General features: G+C 33.1%; 1 protein-coding gene across 1 annotated transcript; it reads left to right on the top strand.

Moving 5' to 3' along the window:
- The first annotated feature begins 21,832 nt into the window (after positions 1 to 21,832).
- Positions 21,833 to 25,432, top strand: LOC131031107 (uncharacterized). Its single transcript, XM_057962142.2, has 2 exons — positions 21,833 to 22,185; positions 24,188 to 25,432. The coding sequence occupies exons 1-2, from the start codon at positions 22,113 to 22,115 to the stop codon at positions 24,784 to 24,786; spliced, it is 672 nt and encodes a 223-aa protein (XP_057818125.1). The 5' UTR covers positions 21,833 to 22,112; the 3' UTR covers positions 24,787 to 25,432.
- Positions 25,433 to 25,706: the final 274 nt, after the last annotated feature.

The raw sequence follows: 25,706 nt of genomic DNA, 5'->3' as shown, positions 1-25,706 counted from the left end.
TGGTACACCTCTTGTTGTGGTGGTTGTGCCATGCCTTGATATTGACCTTGTTGTTGTGCTTCTTGTGGTGGAATCATCATTTGTAGCCTAGGTTGATATTGCAATTGAGGGTGTTGTTGATATTGCACATATGTCAATTGCGGTTGTGAAGTATGATAACTTGTTTGTCTTGGCACATATTGAGGCACATGTTGTTGTTGATGTTGATGAATCGGAATTTGCTGACTTTGTGCCAATTGTTGTTGTCTTGATGTAAATCTCATCATTTGCAAAAAACTTTGTTTGGGAGGTTTTTGTTGTTTCTCCTTAAGATGGGGTATGGCACTTGCATTGACTTGTTGTGTTGTTTGTCCAATCCATTGTAGTGGTTGCAAGTTTGCATTAACTTGTAATGGTGCAGAGGGCGCTGCAACTTGTTATCGAATGTGATATTGTTGTTGTTGTGCATTGTTTGTTTGCACATTCGATTGTACTTTTTGTGTATTACTCAATTGTTGCAACATTTGTTGTTGGTGCAAACCACTATCTGTAGCTCTTTGTGTCGCCATTATCAAAGGATCTGTCACAATAGTTTGCATAATAGGTACTTGAGTATTTGGCAAATATATTGAACTTAATGGGACATAGGAACTTTGTTGCATTGTGGAATTATTTTGGACATTGGTGAGATCAGGCATTCTAGTCGTAAAGCTTTCTTGCATCTTAGATTTTGATGCAATTTTATGCATGCGAGGAACCACTTCTTGTTGAGGGACAAATGTCAATATTTGTGTGGTCCTCATTTGATCTTGTGTTATAGGTGTTGTGTTAAATAATGGATTATTTATTGTTTCAAATGGTGACTTTTGAGGAATAGTCACTATCAATGCCTTTGAAGCACGTTTACTCATCAAGGTAGGTTGATTTTCTTGTTGCACATTTTCTTCATTTGGATGCAAAGAGAAACTTAACAGCTCACCACCTTGTTGTTTTTGCACATTGATTTGCTCACTTGAGGAAGTCACATTACTCATCATGTCAAGATATTTTTGTGGGAACATCTTAAAGACCTTGTTCAAGAATTTATCCATCTTTTTCGTCAACTTTGGATCTTTAAGAAACATATCAACATCATCAGAAGCATCAAAATCTGATGAAGAATCTGGTAAAATATTTGGATTTGTTTCTTGTTGAATGCCTTGATCTGAACCAAATCCTTGTGAAAGAGTTTGTTCCTCATATAATGTTTGAGTTTGAATATCATGTTGTAGGTTTGGTTGATTCCAATCAAAAGGTGCATTTCCTCTTGGTGTTGGTGGAACACTCCCATGTCCTGGTTTCATGGGTACAAACACTAGTTCATATAATGGAGGTGGTCCAAGTTGAACCATTCCATATGGTGGTAATGATGTGTTTGACGAACCTTCAATTTGTACTGTTTGACTAGTTTGAAACTGTGAGTTTGATATGTTGTCAATAGGTTGATACGTTGGTTCACCCATCTTCTTAGATTTTGACCTTGTTTCAATAGGCATGTCACTTATGCAAACGCAATATTTTTGGAATTTTTCAAGGATAATATATGATATGCAACTAAATGCAAACTAAATGGATGAGAATGCAATCTATGGCAAGAATGCAACCTATGTTTTTGTTGTTTTTCAAGATTTTGACAAACTTTTTGGAATGCAATCTAAGAAAGAGACCCTTAGAAAATTGAAATAACGTCTAGACCTCAAAGGATAAAAGGACCAAGTGACAAAAGGACAAAATGACAATGTCTCCCCTATATAATTGGATACTAAGCTAGGTTTGACCAAATGACATGGATGACAAAAAGACAAAAGTTTGATAAGGTCTAGACTTCTTAACAATGACTTAGGGTTTATTCGAAGGTTTGGATTACTCAAGTATGACAAAACCTAGTTTTGAGACTATATGCAAAGGGACAATTACTATGCAAATGACCCTAATATGATATGATAATGACCTAAGCTTAATGAAGGAACCTAGGGTATGCACATGTAAATGTATGACAATGTCAATCTAAGGCAAAACCTAAGGTTGAATTATGAGATGGTATTACTCTAATGCCAGAGGACACATGCAAATGGATGACTTTTATTGATATGCAAAGGAGTATGACCTAGGTGAAACCTAACCTTGGTAGTTGACAATGAATTTGCAAAATGCAAACCTAGGATGAACCTAAATCTAAGTGACATGAATGTTGAGACAAGATTTTGAAAAATGTTTGACAACCATGTTTGAAGGTGTTTTGAACTTTATTGAATGAAATACTCTTGTGTTTAACCTTGTTTTGAATCAATTTGTCTTGTTTTTGAAATGAGACACAACTCAACTTTTGACAAGCAAAGAAGACAAGATATTTTAACTTAGACTCAAGACAATCATGCTCATTCACACATTTCTTATGGTAGGTAAGGACAATAGGTACTTGAGAGGTAGACTCGTTATGAGATTCAAGGAGAATACATAGATTCTTGACCCCACAGGCTCCCCTCCACGACACTCACTTCTTAGGGCAGCCAAGCATCAGTCCCCATGGAAATCTCCCTATGGCGAACTTAGTATCTCTTCCAAGTATCCGAACTCCTCCTTCTCAAGCAACTAGAAGGATTTTTGGCCTCTAAATACAAAGTGTTTAATAAGGATTTCTGTTAAGCATTACTCCTTGGTGTCATGCAAGCGTGATTGAGACATAAGTCCACCAAGATACCAAACAAATATAGTTGCGCAAGCACGATTTAGACCGTGAGGCCCTACTTAGATGCTGATATGAGAAAGAGTCCAAGGGTCATCACTTTCCAAGTAACTACAATTCCCACGTAACCCTTCCTTCAAAGCTTTCGCCCATCAGGTATTTATTTATAGTGAGTTAGAATGCCAAGGTACTCTAGTTGTGCTCACTTTGGGTTGTTCCCTTCTCACGATTGTCACTTGTTTGCAAAAGAAAGTAAATGGTCGGGAAGGCAGACCCTCTAAAGGTAACAAACAATCCAAAACATGAGAATGGTATCGAAGATTTGGATTTTTGATCACCCTAAGAAGGATGAGAGCATACTCTCCTACTCCAATGTCAAACTCAACAAACAAAGTAAACACATGTTCATTCCATCCTACATAGCAAACATACTAGGTGCCTAATTATGAATCACAAACACAAAGTTCGGTTGGAATATAAGGCAACCTACAAAATCACTAAGTTAGAAGTTTGATTTGTGTGGTCTTTGAATAGCGAACTTGCATAAGATTTGTTAGTAGTTTCATTTTTGTCTTCGCCATGTGTAACGCCAAGGTGCTGCATAGAGAATTAGTACCAAAGAAAACCAGAATACCAGAACAGAATGTAAAACAAAGTAATTTGCAAGTAAAAACACTGATTTTCACCTCTGTTTCTAGCCTTACATAGGCGCATAATGCATTGACACAGGCGCAGAATGCATTGAAATAGGCGCAAAATGCATTGACACAGGCGCAGATCCCTTTGACACAGGCGTAGAATGCATTGACACAGGCGTAGATCCCTCCTACACAAGCACAGAAGTGCCCAGAAAGCCCTGAATTGCCCTGTTTCTTGAGTTTTCACCTAAAAATCAGCTCAAAAGGCACTCAAAACATGGTTAAATGGTTAGTTCACGTCGGGTTCACCAATTAATGTAGATAGGAATGTGGAATTCATCAAAGCAAGTAGGAATTAGACTAGCTCAATCACAAAACCAGATTGCAATGATAACAAAACCTACAAACATTCAATAGAGATATGGAAATGAAACATTCAATTCAAACGCAAACCATCACAAATGCAGATGTCTCCTCCATGATTCTCCATTGTCCTTCTTTCTCCTTCAAATTGCTTTCTTTTGTGGATCTCACCTTCAAGTGCATAAGCATAATGTGAAAGCAAGATTGACAAGACAGCAGCGCAAGAGTACTAGAAGCATGATTGATTTGGGGATCCTTTGATTGAAGAAATTCATCCAATTTATAAACAAATTGGAGAAATGACAAGATTAGCATGAAGAGATTTGAAAGGAAATTTCAAATCAAGAATGACAAATATGACAAATTATGACAAAATTGACACTTTCTATGCAAGATTGATTGATTGACAAATTATGACAAAATTGACAAGGTTGCTATGCAAAATTGATTGATTGACAAATTATGACAAATTATGACAAATTTGCTCTGTCATTCCCATGAAATTAGGAGAAATATTAGAGAAAATAGAAAATTAGATGAATTAGAAATTAGGAGAAATTAGTAAATTGGAAAATTAGGTAAATTAATTAATAATTTTTCATTCATTAATTAATTCACAAAAAGGGAGAAGAATTAGTTAGCCAATTAAATAAATATTTAATTGTGACAAGAAGACTTAGGATAAATAAATAAATTATTTAACCTAGAGGGAAAATGACAAACAAGGTTAAATGAATAAATCATCAAACCTTAGAAGATGAATTAGAAATGCAAGGACAACAATTAGGTCTTGACAAAGGATAATTGATGTCGATTCGATCATGATTTTGATTAACAAAGGACCAATGCTGACAAACGATTTGATTGATAAATGCACCAATTGATGAGGAACAATGACAAATTGATCCAAATTGACATGATTGAGAAAGACGATGATCGATGACAAATCGATTGCCAAAATGACAAGATTGAAAAGAGAAGAACAATCGATGACAAATCGATCACAAAACGACAAGATTGAAAATGACAATGATCGATGAGAAATCTATCGCAAAATGATAAGATTGATAAGAGGACAAAACCCTAATTCCATCATCGATTAGGATTGACAATGTCCAAAATGGAATCGAATTGACGATGTCAAAATATGCCAAATGAGCACGCACATTGATGCGACAGGATAAGATTGACCAAAATCATGACTGAAGATTGTTATCAACAAGACCAAATTCGAAAGTGAGACAAATGAAGAATGCAGAAGAAGGACTCAATGCTCGCAAATGATAAAGACCAAGTGCGCAACATAGGAGAAATGTTAATGTGATGCAAAAACCCTAAAATAAGGCAATGCGCCAATGTTAAAGTATGACTCCGCAAGCGTTGACCATTTTTAGACGTCTACAATATATATATATATATATATATATATATATATATATATATATATATATATACAAATGTATGTATAAATATGCACATGTATATACATATGAATAAAATATGTGTATATCTAATATTGTATTTTTTTATATAGAAGTGTACATGTCTATGTTTATATACAAAACTATATATACATATGTACATATGTAAATAAATATGTATGTGTATATTAGTTTTCATGTATAGATTACTTAAAATGAGTTAACCATAATCTATAATTTTCTTCTGTTTTGTTTTCTGGTCCTCACTTTCTCGTGAATTGTTTTTGCTTTGTAAGGTTTCAGATTATTAGTATTTAGTTTGTTGAGTCTATGGTTCCACTGCGAGAGCATTTCGAGAAAGTGATTATGGATATGTATATATGGATAGATATATATTTATATATACATACAGATGTAAGTATAAATATGCACATGTATATATACATATGAATGAAAATGTGTGTACATCTGTATAGATAGATATGCACATATATAAATACATGTATATGTTTATATAACTATATAATTTTGTATATATATATATATATACATATATATATATATATATATATACATATATATATACATATATATATATATACATATATATATATATATATATACATATATATATATATATATATATATACATATATACATATATACATATATATATATATATATATATATATATATACATATATATATATGGTAATTTCTATATAGAAATGTACATGACTATGTTTATATACAAGTCTATATATATATATATATATATATATGGTAATTTCTATATAGAAATGTACATGACTATGTTTATATACAAGTCTATATATACATATGTATATATATAAATAAATATGTATGTGTAAATTAGTTTTCATGCAAAGATTACTTTTTGATGTTTTCTATATATATATGAACAGTTAGTACTTATATATGGAAGAAATCTCAAGGAAATCAAATTTATTCTGCAAGGCAACTAACCATCATAGATGAGTATGTAGTCAAACAAATTGTACAATGCAACGATGAGTGCTTTAGGAGAAGTTAAACACCTTGTATATTTAGAAGTACATGTACATATGTATTTATCTATATGCAAAGATGCACATTCTTAGCGTTCAATATGTGAGTGCAGACATAAATATGTACATGGGTGTATGTATATAAAAACATGTAAGCATAGATGCATATTCTAGATATTCTTATTGGAGACATTGATATAAATATGTTACTTGTTTAATAAAGAAGGGGAATCATTTTTCTATTACAATATGTATGAGTACATAAATGAACTAATTTAAATTGTAATATGATTGTAAAACTAATAAGCATGACAGAAGGAAAGTATTTGCAAAGAAATAACATTCAATTATTTAATGCATGCACAACAGGGTGGCAATACTAGCATGGAGTTTAGATTTGTTAGATAGAGTAAATTATACTGACACAGGAGCAAGTACTTATAATTGTAAGAAATATATATATAGGTACTTGACCATTTAGAGAAAGAAACCAGACATATATGCAAATAAAATTATGCAAACATATAAACAAAGGTGTAGATAACGTAGGATCAAGAAAGGAAAAGCAACAAGCTTATACAAACATCCAAATGTACAACTAACTATAGGATTGTATGTATATAAAATGTGTAAAATTGGAAATGTAATAAGTGTTGTATGAAGCGAAAGTATTGTAATTAGGAAAGAGGTATAGTATAGGGCTAAGGCTATCCAGAGAGGTGAGCAATCTCTGCAAGTAAAGCATTGTACTCAGCTTTATAATCAACAACATAGATTTTGCTAATTGTAACCTTCATCTTAGGTTCAAAATTGTATGTGTTAGTAGAAACCAACAGAGTGAACATGTAGCGATGCGAAACAAGTGTATTAATAACAACATAAGGTGTTTGTGTTGTGGTGACATCATTTTGCAATATGTAAAGTTCTTTTGCAATTTTCTTTATCAAATCAATTCCCACCTCATCAAAAGAAGTTGCCCAAGCAGTTCCTGTTGCATCTTGCAGTTTCATTGGTAAAAGGTAACTGTAATTGTATTCTGCAATGGTCATTTGACATCTAGAAAAAAACCATGAATCATCAACCTGCTGGTGCATTTTTTTTTACAAGGTTTACCATTAACCTTCAGTGGACAAGCATCATAACAGAAATTATTATCTGATACGTTCACAAATCTCAGAACAACAACTATAGTGGTTTGAATTATTTCTGGTTTGACACTCATGCGTTCACGAATTGATTCAATAGTCATCCTAGTGTATCTTCCATCAATATGAGTAAATCCTGAAGAGAAATCATGAGAATGCAATGGAAGACGTCCTCTTAGCATGAGGGGTTCTGCCTCTGGGAAAGCAGGATTAATATGTAATGTTGTTGTAGATGTCATATTGACAACCTTCCCATTAAAGTACCCTACATGGGCATTGCATACAACAAGTATAGGTACATCATCAGGGGTGAACATATTTTTTAAGTCATGGCCTCTTTGTTTTGATGTTGAACCCCACAAATTTACATCAATTGTTGAACCATAAAGATCATTAATTTTAACAATTCGCTTCTTTGTTTCACTACCATCCTTCCTATGGATTGCGATGACATCTCCAACATATACAACAACACCAATGATGTCAACCGGTGTATTATTAGTTTGCTAAACCACTTCGCTAATTGGGGTGAAAGGGGAGTGGGTCTGAGCAGGATCATCATCATGGGTGCAACGTTTCAATATTGAAGCATCAGATAGGAAGATCTCTAAATGGTTGTTTAATTTATTGTATCTTGTGTTTGCCTCCTTAATGGACCCCTTAGAAATGACATAGTGAGCACCTACCTCCACACGATCACAATGTAGTTGAGCTATTTGATCAAAACATGTAACCCTAACTTCACAACCCTCAGTGTCTACAATGTCAAAGCTGAAGACTTTCCCATTCTTGGTAGGTGTACTATTTGACCGTATTGGTCGTTTGTCAGTGACTTTTCCTTTGATTGTCCATTTGTTTTGGTAGGGATTTAAAATTTTGATAGGGCTTATATTATCAGAGGTCGTACTTTGTGGGGATGGTAATGCAATAACAAATTGAAGGGAACGTTTAGAGGATGATGGTGTTTCTTGCCCCAAAATTTTAGGTTTTTGTTCTTTGAACAGGTATGTAGGTTTACCAAAGAATTGACAGTCGCTTTGTTTGATCTGTAAACTAAGTATTATAATAGTCCTGTAAAATGAAAACAGTTTTGTTTAAGTTTATATGGATTGTTGCTAGAAACGATTGAGTATCAAAGAAGGATATTTTAATAAACATAGTATCTTTCCTACCTTGTGTTCCATACATATCTGCAAGTATAACTTGTCAATAGAACTATATAACCTATTTTTAAAGAATCTGAATCTATCAGATCTGCATACTTAGAAGGCAGAATTGCCAGCTGCATGTATGTGCCATCAGACAACACAAGTTTATATCTGTTTGTGTCATCTTTAGCACCTTGCATTTTCTGGAATCACAAAACTTGGAGCAATGCTGAAGGAAGCTCATCCCCAACATTGGTAGATTGAATTGCACATGGGGTGGGGGCACAGTCTTGGGAAAGTTCCTACAAAAAGATAATATCAACACTGATGACTTAATGTGAAGGGGTACTAAGACATATATATGACAATCCCTTCACGTATAGTTTAGTGTTTTGGAGTTCATGCAATTAAAGAATTTTGAACCATTAAATGTGGCAACGATATAAAAATGCATCAATTACATAATGCTTAACTATATTTGTGTATGTTAGAAAATAGGGAGCATGTTGAAATGGAAGGCATGGAATCAATTTAAAATGTATTATGAATAAGGGATATTATGAAAGTAATGACGACAAAGTTGCGATTTTGAAAAGGTAGGATGTATTAGCTTATCGAAGTATCCATTGCGGATTGCTGTAGAGATTCAGAGGTAGCTGATGGAGACAACATTTTGGATTGAGTTCTTTAAATTCGAGAGGAATGGCAACACTAAATGTACATGGAAATACAAGTTATTAACAAACTATTATAATTTTTTGTAAGTATATGTTTAATTTATTCTAAAAATTTAATATTGTACAGGTTGTCCTAAAATAAAGCTATTGATAGATAAAGACGTGCAGAAATGAATAGCTTAGCGAGATGGAAATAATTTTGTGTGTTTGAATGAAACTATAGAAAAGAAGGCATTTCATTTGCAGAGAAGATAGATATACATCGCAAGAGAAGCACAGTTTACCTGACTTTTAGTGTACAAACAATTTTAGTTTCAGTGTGAGGAAAGGAGTGTTGTCATCTGTACTGGTATATTACCTTGCAGAATAAAGTTGATTTTGATCCTATTATGAGGTTGCAAATATCCTTATTAGAAGACATAAAATGACATAATGGATTGAGAAATTTTGTGCCGAGGATAATCACCTAACTAAACCCTAGTGAATCGAAAACTTGCACACCCAAAAAATGTTCACAAAAATGAGGAATGAAAACAAAAGAACATCAAATTTGCAGTCAGTTATTACTTTTAATAATTGCCTTAATTACAATATCATTGGGAGGTGTATCAAAAATTTGGTATAGATATCATCTCATGTCTTTATGGTTCTAGTACAAGGTTGGAAATTCTTATTAGAAGACATACAACGACCACCAAAATGGACAGCAAAAAATAGTAAATTTGTAGACACCCATTTCTTTTAATAATTGCCTTAATTAGAAACTCATTGAGAGTGGTATTAGAACATTGGTGGAGATTCATGCAATTTCTATATCTGATGTATATATGAAGGGGACTGAAATGGGCCACATTCTCATTTTAATTTCTAATCATCATCTGTCAATGGATACTTACAGTTTATGCTTGGTCAACAGAAAAGGCCGAGAAAAAGTCAATAAAACTTATAGGTCAGTGAAAGATTCTAAGGAAGAGCTAAACTCGTACTCAATATTTTAAGTAGATGTGTTCTCTGATCGAACTACTAGATTCCAATTGTAACTTTGAGTTAACATTTTTTTTATACATATTAAGATAGTTGTATTAAATTTAAAAATATTTCAATTATAAAACATTCTTATTGTTCAAAGCTTATTTAAATAATTAATCAAAATAAATTTTTAGACTAATACAATAAAGGCACAACCATAGACAAAATAGAAGGGTAAAAAATTCATGAAAACCAAAATCACAACACCAGTAAAATTTTACAATAAAAACAACATATTGTAACAAAGATATGTGCATGTAATCACATAGCTGTAAAATGTGCATAACATCACAATACATAGAAAATCTAGCACAAAGTCAATGTTTAATCTTCTAATTTGGTGCAAAAGCTTCTAATAAACATAACTCAAAAAAATCTCAACGATCAATGGTATTTTTGTTTCTGAATCAGATGATATAGCTTCTGAAATACAAAAAGAACTTTGTTAATTGCTTATGAGGTTTCATACCAAGGTATTTTGACCGACTACAAAAGTTGTATTGCTGTAAGTTTAACACGATTTATAATGTTTTCAATGTAATGGGCCATTGTAATTTTTAATACTCATATGAATGCATTTATGTGTTCATCAGAATGGGGCAGAAGGAAACCAAAAAAATAGAGTAAAGTAAAGCAAAACTAAAATAACACAGTGGTGCATGGATATTTCTTTTATGTTACTTGTAATAGGTACAACAAGACAAAAAATCACAGTACCGATTTATGAGTTGCACATATAAGAATCGAGTACGAAGATTATGAAGATTACTTCAAATATGAAAATATAATCAAAATAAGAACTAAACCGATGGAACAATGAGTAATTAACTGTAGTTAGTATCTACCCATGCAACCCATCCATCTTGATTATCGTTCCACTTAAGGATATTATCTCCTAGCTCAAAAACACTTAGTGGATCTATTAACTGTCCAGGAGTTGGTATAGGAAGAGGGAAAAGTTTGAATTTATTAATAGTATCATCATCATTGCCCATACTAGGAATGGTGGAAACAGGAGTGGCAACAATAGGAGGAGGGGTTCTTGACTGCTTGGCCATTCTACGTTCGAGTTGACGAATAAACTTTCTGAGGTTCTTCTTTATCTTGTTGCTCTCTTCCAAAATCTTCCTCACGACACTGTTAATATCCTCTCTTTCTTGCATCCCTCTATTCATTGTAAAATTTTAATTGAATTATTGTCTCACTATTCTGTGAGAACCAACAAGTGAAAATACATAGTTAAAAAACTTAATACAGGAGGAAAAGGCAGCCAATGCCAAAGTAAAACAAAACATTGTTGAAGAATGCAAAAAGGACTAATTCATTGCCGAGGACAACCACCAAAGTAAAATGTAATCAATCAGAAAGTTGCAGGGTAGAAATAATTCAGAGGAAAAATACAACCGAAAACAAAAGAGAAGAAAATTACAGAAATGAATTTGATTTAATAAATTTTAAATTTGCTTAAAATAACAAGAACCGAAAAATTAGAGATGACCCTTACATTCAGTAAATTACAAACTCGATTGATATTACAGAAAGAAACCTCTTCTAGTTGGTCAAAATAGTGCACCTCAATGATCTCTAATGCACCTATTATAGGCAATCTAAATAACACACCTTAAGCAGCTCTATTGCATTCAACAAATGCACTTCACAGAAAGTTAAACCCAATGAACGAGAAATGAAACTGTAATAAACATAAGGTGCATAATTATCAATGATTGGCCTCTTCATAAAATAATATTGAGGCGACTGAAAACTTGTAGAGCAAAAGCGATTCACGAAAAACTGAGGACGGGAAAACAAAACACAAGGAAATGACAGATTAGGGTTAACTGGTTTCCATTGCCATGCATTTACTGTTCACGACATCTTTGGGATTCATGCAATACACATGGCATAATCTAAGGTAAAATAGAATCACCCACAAGCCGTTGTCATGAACACGTCACGTTCGGCGGGAAAAATCTGCGACCATCGAAAATCAATGCTCGTCGGAATGTCTTACACTTCGGCGAGCAAAAGCCCCCACTAAAAGCCTATTGACTTAACTATGTAGCATCTGATCTTACAATTACTTAGCTCAAATAATCTAATACATCAGAATGATGTCATATGTAAGATTGTATGTTCTAAGAAATGCATAAATATATATTTATATATACATACAGATTTTTCTATAAATATGCACATGTATATATATACATACATAAATATGTCTATAACTATATAGACACATATGCACATATATAAATACATGTATATGTATATATAACTGTATAACTATGTATCGGTTCATTTATTAACTTGGGGTTTTGCTAGTTTGTATAAAGCAGATTTTGATAATCAGAGTTTGTAGCTTCTAAGTATTTGTAGCTTCATTTTTTTGGTGGTGTACACGTAAGGAGGTTCCATAATGTGAGTTTTTTTGATGGTCCATATTGGACTGGTAAGATATTTGGTCACCCAAGTGCAATAAATTACTTTGTTAATCATATCTGAGGTTTCATAGCAAGCTATTTTGACCAGCTACAAAAGTAAGAAAGTATGTAAATGGAACAATTAGTAATTTGTATGAAGTTAAAACAATTTACATTAAATCAAATTGTTGTTATGTGTTACTCAACTAGTCCATGATGTCTTCTGTTGCTTGTATGAACATGTTATAGTACTCTTTGATCCGTCTTGACAGTGTTTTGACTGTCAATCTTATGTAATTTTTATGCATTACTTCAATTAAAAAAAACAAACAGTTGAAAGTCAGTAAGCTCATGGGAATGTTCTAGTTGAACAATTGTCTCAATTCTTGCAAATGCCATAGACAAAAAGAAGCCCAGTTTTGATTATTAAAAGGCCACAGACAACAAGAAACCTCGATTCAGTTTAAGGGGTGAACATAGCATCTTAAAATGGATCCAATTGGTTCACAAAATGAGATTTCCATTAAGGACAGTCAGTTGGATCTTATGAGAAGAATTGTTGAAGCTCAGCACTACCATTTTTCTACAAGATTTTTACTGTTGTTGTAATGTGTATGTAGATTGTAGACTGTACGCATTCACTTTTGATGTGTACTGTTCTGTAAAAGAATAAAATTCATATTCATTATATTAGACATTCATTTGTTTGACCAGAATTTGATTGTGTATTTGTCTGTAGATTATCTTTGTTCGATATTGCTACCATATTATTTTAATAGAAGAATTTGTACATGGTGCATGTTCATATATCTTGTTATATACAAAATTTTCTAACAAAATTTGAATGTGGATATTGGTGGATGCAAATTTTTGCAATAATATTTGTTGTCAGTATTGTAATACAATAACTTTTATGCTTGTCAGTATTGTAATACAGTAACTTTTGTTGTCTATAGATTAACTTTTATAGTAGAATTTGAATTTAGATATTTAAGCATGCAACTTTTATGCAAAATTTATGCATTTGGCATTGGTATATATTAATTTTTCTAGTGCTTCTATAGAAAACAAGTTGTACAAATTAATTTGATACAATGAGGAAAAAGACGGTGTTCACTTGACTGTGTCAGCCGCAGTGAAGGGTTGTAAATATTCATTGAATTCTCACTCTGTTCGGTTTGATCTACCAATAGTGGATCAAAATTGAATTTAAAAGGTCCTGGGATCAAATCGCCCAGATTCCTTTCACTTAAATGCATAAAATCTACAGCAACCCTAATGCGCTGACTTGATTTGTGTAAAGTTTTGTCATCCAAGCTAGTTCACCCAATTTTATTTTTGTTGGAGGATAAACATTCCAATACTTTTTGCAGTCTGATTGGCTCCACAAATTGTTTAATACTAAGAATTATGAGCATCCGTTATGTCAATTTCACCCAATAATTTACCCAATTTCAATATTATCTCATGTCTTACGTGAATTTCAATTACAGAGGACCGAGTTGTTGGAGCAAGTCGCCCTACCTATTTTTTTGATTTGGGTGGGTGGGAAACCCTAGTTACGGCTATAGATTAGGCCCTTAAAATAGTAGGGGTCGTAACTGGTGCAGGGGCACAAGGAGACATGTTTGAATTATTTATTTGTGTGTTGTTCTAGGGTGATATTTTGTGGTAGGATGTGTGTTGATCCATGTTGATCCATGGTGGTCCCAAGACAATGTAATAAGCCACAAGGCTCCAAAAGGTGTCAATTTGGTCCAAAGCCTTATATGGGAATTTTAGTTGTGCTTTTGGTGTTTAGGATTCTTAGATGTGTTGTGTGTTCATTCTTGGCCTTTTGGTGTGAAGGCAATAGCAAGATTGTAATAATGGTCAAAAGTTGCAATGTTGTCATGTGCAACTTTGACAAGTTTTTGCATTTTTGGTTCCCCAACAGTTAGTTGGTTGAATGTACACATTGGGGGTGGTTGGAGGAGTTACTTGGCATTATATAAGCCTGAGGAATGATTCCAACAGGCTAGGAGAAGCTGGTAATGAAATTCTTGTTTCCAAACCAATCAAAAACAACATTTTTCCCATTTTCCTTGAGTTTTCTGCACTTGTACGGATTTGTATGGATGGTAGGCATGAATTGAGAGAAGGATAAGTTGAGTCTATGAATCACCTTTCATTTAACATTTGAGTGAGGTCTTGAAGCATTTTGGTTTGAAATTTAGAGTAAATTCTTTGTCGCTGGCCTGAGAAACCCTTAAAATTAGGGTTTTGATGCTAGAAGGGGCACAATTCAACATTCCATCTTGGGAATGGCCTGAAACCTTGGGGAATGTTGAATTTCCTTGTATAATAAATATTCCAAGTGGTTTGGGAGGCATGAAGTGTCATTTGATATTTTTAAGATGAAGCCCTAGGCTTGACATCTACTATGTGGGAAGCTTGTGCAACAGAAGAAGTGGGTGAAACCTTTGAACAACGGATTGAAGGGTGTGATAAATTGGCATGGTAGGGACCCTTGAGAATGTAAAAACCCTATACAAGTTCTCATTCTTCCTTCTGATATGACTGGTGAAGACTTTTGGTGACAAATCTCCAATACTGGCTATATAGGCCAAATTGGGGGTAGTGTGGACAGACCTCTTAAACTCCAAACCCAGATGCCAAAGTGTGAAGTTTCTAAGGGAATCCAAAAGGGTATCCAAATCTGCAATTTTTTCTAAGAGTTGTTAAGGGAGATTGGAAGTGATTGAGTGAAAACCCAAATAGGAGGCCTAATTGCTTGTAGCCCTTACTAGGTCTCAAAAGGGTAAACAATATTGGGGGTCTTGTAGAATCTATTCAAGAGGTCCAAGTCAATGAAAACACCATGTCTCACATATTTTTTCATCCAAAAATGTCATACTTCACCACTTGAGAAAAAGATCCTATAAGCTAAGGATTTGGGGTTGTTAGGTGTTCTTGGTTGGAGGGGTTGAGACCATAGGAGTAGAAGACTCCTTGTCAATTTGAAGTTGTCTTATTGTGATTGATCCTTAGGAAGGATACCAATCCTTGGGAAGGCTGAAGACAATACACCATTGGATGGTGTCTATTGAAGACCCTTCGAAGGGTGAACGCAATCAAGTTGTGTACAACACCAAACCCTCTGCATCAATAACCCACCTGGTTTGAATAGTTGTTCACCATTTATCTTTAGGGGGTCTAAACGTATACAACTATTTTTAAGCACACATATATGTATTTATGTATATAAAAGTGTATCAGCACACATATATAAAAGTATATAAGCACACATATACTTTGTTAAATAACCTTACTGTTAATCCATTCTTTTAGAATCGTCATATGAGGATTGATCACTCTTGCTCCGCATGGTTGTGAAGGGAGAAGAATCAAGAATTTGAAAAGGTATCTGTATATTTTGATGTATAATTTTTTTATATTTTGATCATTAAGCGTTCAAATCTGAAAGAATCATTGAGGATAGGATGTGTATGTTCAGATAGATGCACCATTGTTATTGTTAATACCATTGTTTGAAGATTGTTTATGGATTATTTGTTACTGTTAAAATAGTAGGGGCCATAACCCACCCGGTTTGAATAGTTGTTCGTCATTTATCTTTAGGGGGTCTAAACGTATACAATTATTTTTAAGCACACATATATGTATTTGTGTATATAAAAGTATATAAGCACACATATACTTTGTTAAATAACCTGATTGTTAATCCATTCTTTTAGAACCATTATATGAGGATTGATCACTCTTGCTCTGCATGGTTGTGAAGGGAGAAGACTCGGGAATTTGAAAAGGTATCTATATATTTTGATGTATAAATCTGCTATATTTTGATCATTAAGCGTTCAAATTTGAAAGCATCATTGAGGATAGGATGTGTATGTTCAGATGGATGCACCACTGTTACTGTTAATACCACTGTTTGAAGATTGTTTAAGGATTATTTGTTGGTAGTGAAAGGGTAAAGGTGTTAGTAAAAGAATAATAGATTTCTCTAGCATAAAAAAAAAATTAAAAAAAAATTACCAGTCAATCAATCACGTAGAAGATATCCGATTGTGCAAGAGGAAAACTAATTTTCCAACTAAGGTAGACAGGAAAAAGATTAAGCCTGACTCCAACCCATTAGATCCCCAATTAGATCAACTCAACAAAAGAACAAGAAGGATTGCAAATAATCATACTGAATACCTTGCAGAGATTCAACTTCAAAAAGAAGTGGTAGAAAGAAGTTTCAGGATGCCCACCATTGAGAACATAATTGTCCACATAACACAAAATCTAGGGGTATTACATAAACTAGAATAGAAAAAAAACTAAAGTTGTAAAAGTGACCGTAAAAGCAAAACTCTCGTCTTTTAACTCTCTGAAGGTGGGAAACTAAACGACTGGAATTATTCAGTCCACGAACTAAAATAAACCACAACAATCTAAAGAAAATTGAAAAAACAAAACAAAATGCATTCCAACCCTACCCACAGTAACAGTAAAATATACATTTTGTACGCTTACTTCTGAAAAATAAAAAAAACCCACGAGTAAGAAAAGGACTTTGACCACATCTCTATCAGAATAAATTTAGAAGAATCAAGCTTATAATCAAATAACAACAAAGCAAAAAAACACACTTGGGTAACCAAATATCTTAGCAATAAGACATATATGAACACATCTACAAATTAGCGAAAACCCAAGTTAATAAATCTCACCAACAATGCACTTCTTTTGTTAAAATCTTTTAACCCACAACATAATGCAAACTGCTTACTTGTACACCGAAGCCACGACCTCTATAGGCTGCACCACCACCGAAAAGAGGAAGCTGCAAACTCTAATTATCCAAATCTGCTTTCTACAAATTACCAAAACCCCAAGTTAATACAAAAAAAAAAAAATGTAATTACCACGTAAAATACAACACAAAAAAACATTTCAGACAACCATTTTAGTTACCTTACCTAGAAAGGTCAAAAGCCCATCTGCAAATATGATGCGACCTTTGAATATCCTTTTCTTCTCCATAAACTAAATGACCAATTAAAAAACCAGGTGGGGATACAAGGAAACGTCTAAATACCATCTTCCTCTCCAAACAAAACCAAGTGCAGCTACAGAAAGCCCTTTGAGTGTTGCTCTCGAAAATCAAACATAACAGTAACTTTGTGCAAAGTGCCAACATAAGGCTAATGCCTGAATGTCGTAACCCTGCACAAAGTGGCAAATGCAAGAAACCCAACTGCAGATAAAGCAACGAATGCAGGAAATCGAACTGCAGATACCACAAACACTAAAATATGCTAAGCACAGACCAAACGACAAGCATAATAATGGGAAATGAAAACCAAACAAAGCACATGCCATCACTTACCGTTCGCCACTTCTTCGAGATGCGTGCAAGGGACACACGTCATAATCTTCGGCAAACAACGAAGAAGCCACCTACTGTTCGTCGGGAAAAGCCACCAGTCACTGGAAAGAGACAATCGTCGAATTGTCTTGCACTTCGGCGACAAAAAGCCCCCACTAAAAGCCTATCGGCTTAATAAAGTAATATAATTTTTTAATTTTTATTAATGTAGGTTAGGTAAATAATTATAATAAAAAATAATATTTGTTGTTTTGTATTTTTTAATAAAAAATGTTTGAGCAAAATGTTTGAAGCTAATTTTGTTATTTAATTTAAATGTTTTATTATAAATATTTGTTAATTTAACATAATATAAACTATTAAATATATTAGCAAATATAATATTATATTTATTAATGTAGGTTAAGTAAATAATTATAATAAAAAATAATATTTGATGTTTTGTATTTTTTAATAAAAAATGTTTGAACAAAATTTTGAAGCTAATTTTGTTATTTAATTTAAATGTTTTATTATAAATATTTTTAAATTTAACATAATATAAACTATTAAATATATTAAATATTATTTTTTTGGTGTTCTTCTTGGGGTAACAATTTATTTATTAATAGCTATAACAAATTTATCTTTCTATTAATGTCAATATTGTTTGATATCAATTATACTTATACATTTTTATTTATATTTAAATTTTTATATATAGTAAGGTTACAATTATTGATTATTAATTTTATTTATTTTAAATTATTATTTCTATTAACATTTAGATTTTATATTTTGAATTTGTAATTTTGTTCTCTATTTTAGTTTCAGTGGCCAACATCAAGTGCACTCAACTCCTCATTTAAACTATTTTTTCTTCAATGATTTTAATTTAAAAATGCTTAATTATATGCAATACATAAATTTACAACTACTCGACTTTGAGCTTATGTTTCAAAGAATGACATCAAAAATAAAGAAGACATCTGGATAATTTATGCAAGCTTCTAGATTTGATTGTGTACAAGATTTTCAATCATCAATGTTTTAGATCACACTCAATGATCTATCATAGAGTTCAAAGAGATGCAATATTTTTATTTTGTATTAATTTTATTTACTAATATACATGTAAAGGTGGTATCAACTTGGTTATTAGGGTCTGGGTAAATCTATGGAATGTAGTGTTTCCACTATTTAAGATTATAAAAAATAGTATGTTGTTTTGCCATTGTTTTTAATTTCTATTGCATTAAGATATTAATAGCTTGTTGATAAGTTTATAGATTTTTAATAGTTGTTGTCACATTGTTTTTGTATATGTAATAATTTCTTTTGTTTGTATTGCTTGAATTGGATAGATTGGGTACATATTATTGGCAGTTGTATTGTAAAACACCATATAACATATCAATTGTTATGTGTATTAATATTATAATCATAATGTAAAACTATAAAACTATTAATACAATAATAAATAAGTAGTATACTATAATATAATAATAAGATAATAATAATTATAATATAATAATATAATAAAGTAATATAATGAAATTATTGAAATTTAATAATACTAAATATAATAATAACATATGATGATATAATAATAATATTATAATATAATATACAATTGTTAGATGTGCTTTATATCAAAGATAACATAAGATAAATATAATAATAAACTAATTTTGGATAAACTCAAACAAGGAATTTTCTTCACAAACAAGTACTAACCATCAATTTGACCTAAAGACTATCCATCATTGACAATATTTTACAAACCCACTACACATATGAATTAAAATAACATAATCCAAATAAAATTTGAAGTCTTTGTGCCCATGTGAATTGAAGATCAATTAAACCCAATCTCACAACCCAATTCATCAATGAAATGGCCAAATTGAGATATAGTCCATATCATTTGAGGATGGAACATGAATTGACTATGGATTATCATTCGTCATAGACTCTAAGGGTCTATGTTGTTCCTTCTTCTATTGGGTGACACGCTAATTTGTCACAAACATGGACTTGAATTTTAAACATCTTATTTTCATTTTAATGTTCCTAAAGCTCTATTTAATCTCCTAGAAACACTATCACCATGTCATATTCTTGATTTCAAATCTGGTTCTCTAAAAAAATAAAATTGGATTAAGGGATCTTGAAGTGGCCCTTGAAACAACAAATCAAATCTTCATAAATCCATAATAAAATTTGATATATGATCTAGGTACATATAGAATTAATAGAACTGCTTACTTCTACACTTAATTTACATCTAGCTGAAAAAAAAAGGTATGATCATTAACTTTAAAAAACTACAGTTAATCTACATCTAAGTGAATCAATGTCACTTAATTTAATTGAGCTTTTCACTTTCTTATATGTACATAACTCAGGTTGTGAACAAGATTGCAAACAATATTACTACAAGATGAAATTTTTTTACATTGCATTTGTTAAAGTGCTTCTGAATTTTGGTTAATTCGTAGTAAATAGGAGAACAAATGTGGCTTTCCTTTCCCACAGACTCAATTTCTTGAGCACACTAATGAATATGTTCTCTTTGTTTGAAGATTTTGGTTTGAATCAAACAAGACTGCGAAGTGTCCTCCAAATTGCTTCACATAAGTAATACATGTTATGAACATACAAGAAAGCATAATAGAAATAGTAATTTTGTAAGATATTGTAATTGAAATTTCTTTGATAGACATATATATAAATTACTATGGACATAATCAATCCACCTTATTTAGATGCAAAAGCTAGTTATTTCATTCTCAACTTAATTTATCCAAAACCGTAATTGTATTAATTTGTGTTTCTTTCCGTGCAGGCATTTGACAGCCCACTCTGGAATCTCTCATCCGTGTGATAATCTCATATGAAATACAATCATATGGGCCTCCTCTCCTACTATCCCTTAATATTAAGGTGAAATGTATTATTTTTATTTTAATGATCACACCATAGCCCATCTTTGAAGCCCTTTTTAAAGTTTAAGGTGAACCAAATCTTATCAGTGCTGCCATGATTTGAAAAGGGTATCCAAAGATGATAAGGTCCCACGGGCAGAACAATCTCTCCGCGATCAGATGAAGATTCCTTCTTGGTTACGCTACTTTTCTGGACCAACAAGTCAAAAAGTGTGGAAAGATATTTTTTTTTTCAATTTCAAATTTCATTATGCTGTACATTCATTCGCAGACATTCGAGCATTCTTTTTCACACCGGACCCATGTCGCTCATTTCTTCTCTTTTAAAGTATACGGTGGCCAGTCAGAGTCCCATCAACATGCTTTTACTAACAAACAGTCAGATCACTTGAATTGGGTGCTCCTGCTTCTACACTTACAGCACTTATAAGCATTCATAGTAAATGCTCATGGGCCATGTGTAACAGTAGAAGTCTATTCTTCATATAAATTGCATTGATAGATATATGTACTAATAAAATATACATAACAGGTCAAATTACATCAAATTTAAGTAATATTAATAGAATAAATTTAATATTATGAAGTCAAAGAGAGTCTATTGAACAGCAATTCCACCATTTTAATTAATTAAGAAACTTGATGATAAGTTTTTCCAATTTTACCTTGTGACGAAGTACCCTCAAAGAATCTATATATCTAATCTCCCCTGTTTTCTCAACCTTACCTTCTTTAAATAAAAGTTACTACAAATTCAGAAAATTATAAGATACCCATTTCACCCTGACTAGACACTACCCACTAGCCAGTAGATACTTCAATTACAAATGGATTTCCCACCTTTTAAGGTTTTGAAAATTTTGCCATATAAGCCAAACCAAATTTCTAATGCTCTGCTATTGTTCCCAAAAGAACAACGGCAATCCTGATTTGTAAAACGAAACGCTTTAGACAATTGCAAATTTCAAGGAGCGTAATTTGCGGATGTGTCTATCTATACCTAATACTACATTATTGAAATGTCACGTCATCCTCAGTGGCTGACACTAAATGTATCATATTCATTAAATCGGGAGAGAGCGGGTACTCTGAGTCTGTATCCATTACTAGAGGATTCCTGTCTGCCAGAGTTATGTAACCTATGTCTATGACCTTGAGTTTTAATCAAAATTCTGGGCCTCTCCTGGTTTTAAGCCATTTGGAAGCTATTCTGGAGAGGTATAGGCATGGAGATTTGTTGCTGGGTTATACCTGTTGCTTTGCTCCTATCACTAGACTTGGTTGCAGCCCATATCCATGGTATGTAAATGCATGCTAATCTGGCAAAGTTTTCATCTTTACAAACTCTCTTTTTTCTCTAAATTTAATTATTATTCATCTTCAAAGGCAACAGGGCCCTCAAATATAAAAATCCCAGTGAGTATAAGGGGAGGACTATATATTGATGTTCATAGATCCTGATTAGTTATACTCTTCTTATTTGTAAAATAAGAAAGCTTGGTGATTTATGTAAAACATCAAGCTATCGTGTCATAAAATGGAAGTAAAAGAATGTAAATAGCAGTAGCATGCTTCTCAGGAGTATATCTTACAGACAAGGTGTTGAGATATTGATTAGAAAAGGGCATGTTGAATGAAAAAAATGCACAGTTGAATTTTGCAAGATAGCGATTACAATTTACTGTGCAGAAATGCATGCATGTACAGTAGTTACTTCGTATTGCCAATGTGCATATCCCTCCGGGCTGGGAAATTTATCCTCATTTCAGGAACGACTATGATTAGGGATGCACCATGAATAAAGTAGAATAGCTCATGATAAAGATTCTGATGGGTTGTTGGGATTCATCAGACTAGAGTTCTTGAGTCAATTTATATTAACCCGTAGATTTTGAAATGTCGTAGTGCTCTGCTGTTTGACTTACCAGTTCTTTTTACTTTCCTTGGGAAACTTCATATTCAGTTTTCATGGATCTGGGCTTGTTCTCTGGTAGGTGGTAAAGTATCCCGGAATGGAAGACAAAACAAAGGATGGAGTGGCGTCTCAAGGCTTTCTTCAGATATAGAATTTGCTAGCAGAAGAGACAGAGACAGAGACTTAGTGGTGACAATGAAATTGGTTGACTACCAATGTTTGCTTAATGAATCACCCCATTAAGTTTCAAGTTTCTGCCGGACCTAAAAGAAAAGATGTCTTACAAAACATATTGGCGCTTCTCTGCATTTTCCTTTGTAAATGATGCCCATTAGCCAAGTTTAGCACAATTGGTTAGCGAGCATAAAATTCTCAACTAAGTTGCTTGATTGATTGAAAACTCAACAGGCTGCTAATAGGGTACTGGGATAAATTGGGGCAAACTTTTGTGTTGAATAAATTAGTTGCTTGCCAAGATTAGGATTAGACCCTTCTCTCTAGAAATCCACACAGAGTTTACTCTAGTTACAAGAGGGGTTTTCCTACAAAATGCTGGGTAAAGGCTTGAGCAGGCAAGGTAGCTGACAGGCCAAGAATCGTTTAACTATAAATGATAGAACAGAAAGTTACTCTAGTTGCAAGAGGGGCTTTTCTACAGTCTCTGTTTTTTAATTTTGGGGCTATTGATGAGTCTAATAGGCTGGTTGTTCTTGTAGATGTTATAAAAATCATTTATTCATACAGATTCTAGCCAAAACAGTAATTTTTTAAATTTATAAAAAAATATAATTAAAAGTAAACAGGCAAATTGCCTTTATTTGGTGCATATCAGTTTATCATGTTTCCACTAAAATACTAAACACCAAGAGTACAAATCTATTAAAGTATTGCATGCAAAAAGCTATGAATCTAGTTAGAGACAAGTGGCGAGGGTTCTATTTTATTTGGAGTAATAAAATAACACTTCCACAAAAGCTGAAACATGGCATATTTCATGCATTTACCTGTCATTTGTATGTCAAATTGTTTAAAAAATGGATTTTTGTTTATGGACATTTTGATGTCATTGTAGATGCCTCTCGACATAACTCGACATAAAGATGCCTCTGGACATAATTAACTATTAACTCTTTTTGTGTTGAAATTTGATTTTTTTTTTTGTGTTAAATTTGATATTGTATTCACATTGCATAAATTTCCATGGTGACGATGATGATTTTTTTACTGTCTGTTTGGCCAAATTGATCTACAAATCCTATCAATGCTTATCTATTTAGATACCATAGCTTTTCTACAAGTGTAAAAATTAAGGATAAATTGCACAAACTCTGTCTTAACTGTTATGGAACAACTTCATCTAAGAGTTTGAACTTTTAACTTTGGCAGGTAACCCTGCTGATGAGCTAGTTGATATGATTAACAAGAACAGAAGTTCCCACATCAAATCACCATCGTCACAGCTGTATGACAATCCAGGGCTGGCATGCATGGCATTACAGTACATCGATACATACAATGGAAAGTGCGATGAAGGGAAGAAGCCTCCAGAAGTGGATATTACAGAAGTGTTTGCTCCAGATTGTGGGGTAGAGTTGGCCACAGTGCAAACCATATCAGGCAGGCTGTTGGCCTGTCAGCTACATTATGCAGAGCCTGCTCAAGCGTTTTCTCAGCTTCTGATTGAAAGCAAAAAGAGCCTGTCCATTTTGTATGATGGCAACCACACAGAGGTTGGGGTGGGTGTGAGTGGGACCAATGGTGGTGGGCCCTACTTTTGGTGTGCCCTGTTTGGCAGTGGACAAACTAATTCTACCTTTGAGCTTGAAGGAGGCAAGGCCTTAAAACAGAGTCAAGGTTGTTTCAGTGGATCTGATGCCCCTTGTGCTGTTTCTGCCGCTGCCTTAACCTCTGCAACATCTTTCTTTCTTCAATTCCTCTCTTCTCTTTCTCTTCTTCTGGTTATTTCCCTGTCTTCAACAAGATGATGCACAGACCCAGATGATTATTCCCCTGCTACCCGCCCTTTGTTTTTTCTTGATATTTACAGCTTTCTCTGCGCAGTTGTGTAACACATTGATAGTCCCATCAGCCATTTTAAGGGTTTTGGGAAAATTTACAAAGAAAGAAAATTTATATGAAGATCCTATGCTCTGAGAAATATAAAACAATGGAAGGAAAGCAGCGAAAAGAAAGTTGAAAAATAGATTGTTGCAGAGTGGTGATGGTGTGCTGTAGAATACATGGGTTTTCGCCATCCGACTCAATGGAGAGGGGACCACTGTTTAACAAATTTTCAACTAGGCAGTACGTTTTTCCGGATTGCTAAGTGATATGAATTGACGATCCTTTTCAAAAAATAAACAAATAGAACTAGTTTATTCTATTTGTTGAGATTAGAAATAGCAGAGATTTATATTGTGAAAATTGGTAAAGAGGATATTATGATGCCCGCATTGTATGATTTAATTTTGGGATTTTGCTATTAGATTTAAGGATGTGAAGCTTGGACAAATGATGAAGGATTTTCGTTCTGTTCGAGCACCTATGTCTCTGCTTTGTGTCTGTAGTTTTGATCTTTTTGTTGTATTGACCTTGTTCTACAATCTTAAACTTTTCATTCTCGTTCCTGTTTGTGCTATCTTAAAATGGTGTTGTTTTGGAGCATCATGAGAAGGCAATTAGCTTGCTTTCTTTTGTTGTAGTTAAGTCTTTAGATTGATTTACAGATTTAATATTCTTTTTAAGATATGATGATTAGAAATTAAAATATTTTTGTATATTTTTATGATTTCAAATGTTGATGCAACCTTTCAATACGTTCACGCGATTGAGTGATATGATCACTTTAATTGGTAGTTGATGAATGGATCTACCCAATTAATGCCTAAGTTGCATTAGGGTTTTG

This window comes from Cryptomeria japonica, chromosome 4 (genome assembly GCF_030272615.1).
Source record: "Cryptomeria japonica chromosome 4, Sugi_1.0, whole genome shotgun sequence".
Classification (NCBI taxonomy): domain Eukaryota; kingdom Viridiplantae; phylum Streptophyta; class Pinopsida; order Cupressales; family Cupressaceae; genus Cryptomeria; species Cryptomeria japonica.
Note: the sequence above shows the minus strand (reverse complement) of the source record. Positions and strands in the feature narration are given on the sequence as shown.

Bases quoted from the DNA above. Each gene is read 5' to 3' on its own strand.
- LOC131031107 (XM_057962142.2), top strand. From the start codon at position 22,113: ATGGAGATTTGTTGCTGGGTTATACCTGTTGCTTTGCTCCTATCACTA. The intron at 22,186-24,187 runs GTATGTAAATGC...TAACTTTGGCAG, and splicing joins GGTTGCAGCCCATATCCATG to GTAACCCTGCTGATGAGCTA.